The 8,266-nt window shown below is 53.5% G+C and overlaps 3 protein-coding genes across 3 annotated transcripts; 2 read left to right on the plus strand and 1 right to left on the minus strand.

Annotated features, from left to right (window-relative positions):
- Nucleotides 1-846: 846 nt before the first annotated feature.
- GUITHDRAFT_104430 (hypothetical protein) lies at nt 847-1,788 on the minus strand (the record flags this gene model as incomplete). The annotated part of the gene is made up of 1 exon (XM_005836955.1): nt 847-1,788. The coding sequence occupies one exon, from the start codon at nt 1,786-1,788 to the stop codon at nt 847-849; it is 942 nt and encodes a 313-aa protein (XP_005837012.1).
- A 3,068-nt stretch (nt 1,789-4,856) lies between these two features.
- Nucleotides 4,857-6,212, plus strand: GUITHDRAFT_162015 (hypothetical protein; the record flags this gene model as incomplete). The annotated part of the gene is made up of 8 exons (XM_005836956.1): nt 4,857-4,989; nt 5,038-5,167; nt 5,329-5,635; nt 5,679-5,737; nt 5,840-5,878; nt 5,928-5,972; nt 6,019-6,103; nt 6,199-6,212. Coding segments are annotated over exons 1-8 (744 nt in total), but the record flags the coding sequence as incomplete, so codon positions are not given.
- Nucleotides 6,200-7,441, plus strand: GUITHDRAFT_93193 (hypothetical protein). The gene is made up of 5 exons (XM_005836957.1): nt 6,200-6,270; nt 6,315-6,376; nt 6,489-6,632; nt 6,860-7,043; nt 7,220-7,441. Exons 1-5 carry the CDS (start codon nt 6,228-6,230, stop codon nt 7,270-7,272), a joined length of 486 nt encoding a protein of 161 aa, XP_005837014.1. The 5' UTR covers nt 6,200-6,227; the 3' UTR covers nt 7,273-7,441.
- Nucleotides 7,442-8,266: the final 825 nt, after the last annotated feature.

Genomic DNA, 8,266 nt, shown 5'->3' on the forward strand with positions numbered 1-8,266 from the left:
AGGAGCAGCGAGAGGGCAAGGTCCAATAAAAGCAACACCTCTCTATGCTGCTGCAAGTAGGCCCCCACGTCCTGTCAGCCTGTCAATTCCTCTCTTGCATCTCTACATGTCCGCCTACCTCCTTCCACCTCCACTCCAGAAGGAGAGGAGCCCCGACAAGCACGACCGCTGTCACCAGTCTGACCAGAAGCCTCGCTAGGGCTCCTGTATGAGCTCCGAGAGGGGATGCACTTCTCTCCATCCGCTTCCCTCCAGAGCAGGAGGCCAGCAGGTCGGTCGGGAGGAGGAGGAGGTCATGGCTGAGCAGGAAGCCGATCCCTGCTGCTGCCGCCAAGGAGACGTTGAGACCTGACGAGAGGAGAAGGGCGACGCAGGCGCAGACGTTGCCGCATGCGAGGAGGAGACCCAGCCAGAGCCGCGCGGAGGAGGAGGAGGGAGAGGCACCGGCAAGATGTATCATCCCCTGCTCCGCTGCCCACTCGAGACCGACGCTCATGCCGGGCAGGGACCCGAAGGTCCAAAGGAGCGGGAGAAGGAGGAGGAGGATGCGAAGAGGGAGCACGTCGAGGGAGGAAGAGGAGAGAGCAGGTGCCCCCAGGCAAAAGATGTGGAAGGTGCGGGAGAGAGGACCGAGAAGCCCGTCCTCTGGATCGCTGGTGTACCTGTTGAGTTCAGGAGGAGCATACGCGTTCAGGGAGTAGAGCGCGAGGGAGATGCTGATCCAGGCAAAGAGGGAGTATACGGCTGTGCAGTGAGGAGAGAGGAGAAGTCAGAGAAGAGCAACAGATGAGGAGGAGGAAGACACGGTGAGGGGATAATGAGGGAAGAAGAATGGAGAGGAGAAAGTCAGAGGTCGTCAAGGGCTCGTGGAGACTCACCCAGACTCGCATCGCTGCTCGTGGCTAAGGCCAGTTTAACTCTTGTCGGCTGCATGTAGACGACCAGGAGGCCCAACGCGCAGGAGGATGTGAGGACATAGAAGATGCTTCTTGCTCCTCGCGGGGGGAAGATGAAGAGAAAACCTCGAGAGGAGCACAATCCAAAGTCAACCTCATCCTCATCCGCCAGCATGTTGCCACGTGCGGGTGAGGAGGAAGCGACCCTGTTGGATCTCCTCTCCCTCGCTGCTGAGAGGAGCAGGCTGACCACCAACTGAACACCTCCTGCTATCAGACCCGCCACCCATGTCTGCATCTTCTCTGAGACAATCGACATGGCGATGCCGACGACTGCTGGGAGGAGCCACATGGCCGCCTGCCCTGCAGTGAGCGAGAGAGAGACGCAACCTTCGCTCCCCGTCAGCTTGGGGCCTCCTGCGATGGTCTGCAGCCATCGCCCGAGGAAGAAGCGAAACTTGGACTCGCTGAGAATGGGAGGAGCTGTCCCCTGTGCGTCGAACACATGGAGCTCCGGCACCTGCCCTCCCTTCGCCTCCTTGCTCCCTGTCGATCCTCCTCCTTCCTTGGCTCGCTGGTTGATCCGATTGAGGAGCTCCGAGGCCTTGTCGACCTCCTTCGGTCTGGAAGAGAAGGTTTGCACCGCCTCCTCCACAGGGCCAGCGCGGGGAGGCTCCTCGTCGGGGGTGAATGGACGGACTTCCTCCGCGTCCAGCACAAACTTCTCTACCTCAGCGTGCTTAACCTGCGGTTCTTGAGCAGTTGCCTCCTCCTTGCTGCTCCACTTAGAAACATCGATCGGACGCGGCTTGTGAGGAGCAACGGAGGCAGAGGATGGGCCGAGGTCGAAGTCATCGAGATCGTCCACCTCTTCCAAGTCCAAGATGTCCATCCTGGACCTCGGCTCACAGACTCACGAACTTGTCGATCAGAGCATGGACGGGACGAGCTGCAGCCAGCATGGTCAGAACAAAATTTGCGGCATGGGAGTCATCTGAGTGTCATGGCGACAAGTTCGCCGTGTTCCCCCGCCTTCATGAAATGGTCCTAACTCGAGAGATCCGACCATCATCTCCCTCCATCTTCACCCGTGGACCCTCTTCCCTTCCTCTGTCTCTCCTCCTCTCTGTCCTCCCTCTCCTCCTTCCGTCGTTCCCGCCCGCCCTCCCTCACTCTCCCATGTCAGCTCACCATACAACCGACGGCCATAGTTTGTTGGTCTGATTTTCCTGTGAATTCAAAACTTCTTTAAAGACCGTTTCATCACCACGGTCTTTGTAACGGCCGCAACGGTGGGACGAAAGGCCATGGTCAAACATGAAGAGCGAAAGACAAGGGCCAGGGAAGGGGGACTAGGAAGAGAAAGCTGACCAATGCAGGAAGAAGGAGATGAATAGAGTAAATATGCATCCAACTCAAAGCCAACTTCGTTGCAATAGAGTTGTCGTTCATTGTTTCTGACTGCAAACTATGAGAAAAAATTAGGAATCGGGCTGTGCTGGATATGTTTCTTAGCGGTTTGCAACCTGATTTATGCCATAGTCTAGTACAGCTCATTGTAGAGATGCTTTCTCTGGACTCAATCATGCACCCAACTGGATCCGTTTTGTCCATAAGTTGTTCTGTACTCCAATGATCCATGAGGCAGGCCTGCACAGCGGAAGGAATGATTCTAAGATGGCGATATGGCCATTCGGATTGTAAGCCTGGAGCTATTGTCTACAACCAGCCAGATTTTGGCACTGCAGCAACGAGCGGGTTAGCAACTCAATACATTACCTCCTTCGATATCTGACGAGACTGTTATCAGGCCATGGGTACAGCCTATCTGTGACCCCGGTCTCAGCATCTCACCTTGGGCGAGCTGGTGGGAACCTGTTGATGACCTCAACACTTTTGATTATCATCTCGAACCTCGACAAACTGTGGTTCCTCAAACCACTGGGTACACCTTTCAGAAACGTGTGCTGCCTTCAGTTTCGGAGTAGAGCTCAAAACTGTGGCATCTGGCCTCAGGTGCTATCACAAAGATGGCGTGGGAGCGATTAGGTGTAAGATATCAAAGTGAATTGACGACTTGCTGTTCAAAACTCTTTCTTTGTTTATTAACAGCCGAATTATTTTGCTGTTTACCTCGAATGAATGAATCAACGCAAAATGAATGAATAACTTCATTATGTGCAAGTTAACAAAAGCAGGGGATCCAACACAATCCATTTACAATCTTGCTCACAAATTTACACCTCGTCTCTTCCAACTTGACTCTGTCGACTTTCTGTCATTCCAAGATGGATGTAGTGATTAAAACATCCATTGGAAAGTCGTTCTGTGGTGAACGTGCACCTGAATAGCCAGTACAGCGAAAACTAAATCGCCAGATAGCATATGAATGTCATGACCATCAGCAAGAGACCTGAACCTCTCTGAGTGCTCGCGCCGTTCTTTCGCGAAAGAAGCCTCTTGTCCGGCCCTTGGCTCGTTCCGCCCTTAAGCTCCAATGTGTGCACCCCTTCTCCACCGTACGGCTCGCATCTGTCAAAATGTTCGCATGAAAACCTCACACTGTTCTGGGGACAGAACGGATATGACTTCTTGAAGACTGCGAAGGTGCCTTGTGGGCAATTTGGCTCGGTGACTTTCGGCGAACAGGGCGCAGAACATTCATCTCCGCTAGCAACTGAGTAGCACTGTGAAGAAGCGCAATATGTATTTGGACAATCTGAGCCTTCGCACTGACACCGATATTTTAACTCAAGGTCCTTGCAAGAAAAATTCCTCACTTCTTGGGTATTTATGGATACAGGAGGCTGTACCATACTTGAACACTGAAGATCGCACTCCAGCAGCCACTGTTCGCAACATTCTTTATCTAGTCCCGCACACGTTCCGAAGTCTGGCGAGTTTTCAGGAATACACTTCCAAGCAGCAGATAACTGTACAACCAACAAAAGGGCAGCGGCTCTTCTCATCATGATGAGGCAGCTGCCGAGGGACGAACTCTGAAGTATATCTAGTAGATGAATACCTTGCGGCAATCAGCGATGAGTCTGGTTCACCTGCAACTTCTCCTACACACCGTCACCACTTGCCCCTCACCAGCTTGTCGCTGAACATTCCCCTCGGTTTCGCAATCTTCCTGGGAACGATTCTTAACCCACCCCATTATATTAGAATATTGGTTGATAATTGAAGGGGTGATCTATGGTCAAAATTAAAAAGAAAGGAGCTCTTGATAGTATCGATGGTACGATTTGACACTACCCACCGGAAATAGAGGGTCGCCGTTATTTCTCGTTGCTGTACCGTTACAAACGTATTGCTTCCGTTAATTCGTTCTTAACCTTTCTTTTTCCCGAATAACCCCTACCCCCTAGATTCGGTTTTCGCGTTATCATGACCCCTTATTTTTACTTTCTTGTTCAGGTTTGAGGGTGGTAGGGTTCATGCTGGAGGGTTCTTGTGATATCGAGGGGGGATAGTGATCTGCACAGGACTTTCCCTGGTGGGTAGTCACATGACATGGGGTAGGAACAATCGGATTGGGTCAGAGGTGGGTACTTGACTATTTCTGAGTGGGTAGGGGGTTAACAAATATGGTAACAGAGGTCGTGGGCAGGGTAGGGGTGGTAATATAGTATTGTCGAGCGTTGGAGAAAATAATGGGCAGGTTTTCTTTGTGAGAACGAATGGATGTGGAACGAGGAGGAGAGGAGGAGGAGAGGAGGAGATTCGAGAAGATGGTACGAAGTCAAGTTGAGATGTATGACCGTTACACCACGTGCGGCAAGATATTGAATCAGGAGGAGGCCCACAAAGAATTTCCAACTTTCCTCTAGAGCTGGAGGAATGGAGGATGTGGTTTAGATGTACTAGTTGACGATGGTTGTTGCAAAAACTGCGATGTGAGGGATGATAGCTGAAGTGTTCATCGAAGTCATTTGATGTTCTTCCTTGTCTTTCAGGATAGCTTCCATGGCATCCAGGGCTCGTTGAAAAACCGCTTCCATCATCGAAGGAGCTTGTAGTAGATGATGGAAGACATCAGCAGGGAGAGCATGCAGCTGGAGAAGCTGAAGCTCCTCAAGCCTGTCAGGTGATGGATGAGTGAGCTGCTCCCCTCATCACCTGACGTCTGTCACAGCAATGAAGTCAGAGGTGATCAGCTCGGGTTCTACTCAAGGAGATCGAACGGCGAGCAAAGTGTTGACGCCAAGGCGCTGGCGAAGGAGGTTGAAGAGGAGATCAATGAAAGAGTCCGAAGTGGGGTGCAGGTAATGCATCCTTGCTCAGATGATTGCAAATATTGTGCTTTTTTTTGAGTGTCCTTTGACATACTGGACATCTTTGTTTCCTGTTTGTCCGACCTGTGATTATTGTTGTCTCTGTTGGAAGACTTGCTTTCATGTCTGGTAGCCTCGTGATTGTTCAACAGGCGAATGGAAGCCATTGCGAACAACTTGTCGCCCATGCTGAGAGACTTTGTGATCTCAAGAAGAATCAGTCGAGCTTCAGTCCAACCGCCTCCACCACTCCTCTCCAAGTGTTTGTTACTATCCACCTCAAGGCGAAGAATGCAAAGCGCCTGTTGACCAAGGTGCGGCAGATGGGCAAACATGACCCATGTGCTGACCCTGGTTCGGTTCAGGTGGCGACGTTAGCAGACGTTTGCCATCATCGAGGTATAGCGGTCTCCGACAACTTGGACGTCTACTTCGATGCCAAAGGCAATGCCAAAGGAGGTGAGTGACAAGGAGGGTCGGAAGGCTGCTGAAGCTGCTGCAGACTTTGAGGTCGTGTGCGCCCCGGAGATGATGGGGAATCCGCAAAGAGGGGTGCAGAAGGTGCGGGAGGAGAGGACAAGAGAGGAGAGGAGAGGGAAGGAGAGGAGAGGAGAGGAGAGGAGAGGAGAGGAGAAGAGCATTGAATTTGGTCTTGTGAATCAGATCAACAGTATACGGGGACAGATGAAACGGGGAGATTCGGTGATCCGATCCTGCCCAATATCCGAACCTTTGGCTCATTTCTGTGCAGGTCAAGTCAACTGCGTTGAAGCTTCCCTCGCTGGGCCCTGTAGAGGTGAGAAATGAGTGGGAAGGTGCTGGGGGGTGAGGAGAGGCTGCAGTCCGTCACGGGCAAGCGCAAGGACGCAGCGCACATGAGCGAGAAAGTGCTGCAGGATGGCTCAAGGTATCGTGGCAACCTCAGAGGTTCGTGAAGCTCGCGTCATGGCGTCTCGTGTTTGTGACTAGATCTCTCCTCTTCTCTCCTCGTCTCTCTCCTACCTTCCTTCCCTTGCTTACAGGCGATAAGCCGCACGGATTCGGTTCGATTATGTATGCAGCCAACGATCAAAAGCAGCGCGTGAAGTTTGCAGGCAGGTCCTACCCTGCTGTCATGCTGGCGTAACTAAGTGAGCAGGCGAGTTCGAGGATGGGATCCGCAAGGGCAGCGGCTGCCTCGTCTGGCAGGACGGAGCTCAGGTGGACGATAAACACAAGGGGCTGTGAGATGGCCACTGACGCTGTATCCTCCTCCTTCCTCCCCCTCCTTCCTCCCCCTCCCCCGCCTCCTCGCTCCTTCTTTCTTCTGCAGTATGCTGGCGACTGGTTCGGGGATAAGCCGGGAGGGTTTGGGATCGAGAAATATCCGGACGGTTCAACGTACGTCGGGCAGTACGAGAACGACATGCGGCATGGGTTCGGGACGTACGTGTTCCCATCGGGGGCCAAGTATGAGGTGAAGCCGAGGAGGGAGAGGGAGGGACGGAGATGCAGAGGACAAGGAGAAGAGAAACAGTTGTGGTGGAGCAGGAGCAGGAGCAGGAGCAGGAGCAGGAGCAGGAGCAGGAGCAGGGATAGGAAGCTGAAGAGGAGCTGACAGAGGAGGATTCTGTAGAAGAGGAGGAAGAGAGCAGCAGGGCTAGGGAGGAAGGAGAGGAGAACGAGGGAGTGAGAGTGTGGCAGGGGTGCTGGTACCTTGGGAAGAGGCATGGAAAGGCGCTGGAGCAGTCGAAGAAAGGGATTTTCATCGTGGAGTTCGAGGGAAACAAGAGGATACGGCAGCAGCAGTACGTGCAAGGTGGAGACGAGGACTTCGAGAGACTCATCGCTAAAGTTCGAGCAGCCGTTGAGCGAGGGAAGAGCTGCGGTATGCTCTATCCCCTGCCCCATCCTCCCTCCTCTTGTCCTATTGCTGTGCCTCCTCCTCCTTCACTCGCACTAGTGGGCTTTATGTATCCTTTCTGCTGCACCCTCCTCCTCCTCCTCCTCCTCCTCTTTCCGCCTCTCCCACCTTCTCTGCTCTCGAGACTGAAGGGTATGCAGGCGAGGCTGCTGAACGTGCTTTCGAACGAGAGTTTCAGCTGGGGTCGAGGTGAAAGGAGGCTAATCCTCTGTATAATATTTGGTCTTGTAAATGCATAGGGGATGAAAGGAGCAGGAGCAGGAGCAGGAGAAAGGGGATTCTATTTCATCCCAGAGTTAAATGAAGCTAGGACTCATCTGCTCTCCCCTCCTCTTCCTCCTCAGTTCTCTTTGCCTCCCCTGATCTCGTCGATCATCCTCCCGACCACCTCCTGCCAGTTCTGCCGTCCAACAAGAAGTGAGGAGGGAGAGGAAGAAGGCGAGAGGATTCAGTCACCTGGTACTTTGCCTGCTCGTCGAGGATGGTAGACGAGCCGTCGCTGCCGGGGCTTCGAGAAGCTCGATATCTCTCCAGTCCGTTCCAGAAATCACTCGCACTGACCTGTTGAACCTGGTTACCACAGCCTCCTCCTCCCCCCGCCAAAAAAAACCGACCCCTTCCTCCTCCTCTTCCTCCTCCTCCTCCTCCCTCCCTCCCTCCCTCCCTCCCTCCCTCCCTCCCTCCCTCCCTCCCTCCCTCCCTCCCTCTCTCTCATCTCATCTCCTCCTCCTCCTCCTCGCTTCCACCCTTCTCCCTCCCTCATTTTTCTGCCTCTCTTGAGGTAGAGCCGCTCAGGTCCTCTAGCAGCTCTTCTCAACTGCTCACCTGCTCCCTCCCTTCCCTTGCTGCAGATATCGCTGCCTGTGAATCTCAGCGTCAGCCGAGAGGAGAGCAACAAGACAAGCACAAGGTCGACAAGGAGGAAGAGGGAGGAGGAAATCAGTACAAAGACGATGGGGGCAAAGATGGGGACAAGGACAAGGAGGAAGAGAAAGAGGACGAGGAGGGGAAGAAGGACGACGAAGGCGAGTAGGAGGACAAGGGCAAGTAGGAGGATAGACCTCATTGCAGATCGCTGCGATCTCAGCAGGAGACATCCTTTCCGTCGCCTCTGCCTGCATGAACAGGAGCAGGTCAGGAGGAGGGCAAAATGCGCGGCCTCCTCACCAGCTGCTGCAGGTTGACGT

The sequence above is a fragment of the Guillardia theta genome (assembly GCF_000315625.1).
Source record: "Guillardia theta CCMP2712 unplaced genomic scaffold GUITHscaffold_16, whole genome shotgun sequence".
Taxonomy (NCBI): Eukaryota; class Cryptophyceae; order Pyrenomonadales; family Geminigeraceae; genus Guillardia; species Guillardia theta.

What these genes read in the sequence shown, in the direction of transcription:
- GUITHDRAFT_93193 (XM_005836957.1), top strand. Translation starts at nt 6,228, where the DNA reads ATGTATGCAGCCAACGATCAAAAGCAGCGCGTGAAGTTTGCAG. An exon ending in GCAGCGCGTGAAGTTTGCAG is followed by an intron (nt 6,271 to 6,314) that starts GCAGGTCCTACC and finishes CTAAGTGAGCAG; the next exon opens with GCGAGTTCGAGGATGGGATC. An exon ending in TCTGGCAGGACGGAGCTCAG is followed by an intron (nt 6,377 to 6,488) that starts GTGGACGATAAA and finishes TTTCTTCTGCAG; the next exon opens with TATGCTGGCGACTGGTTCGG.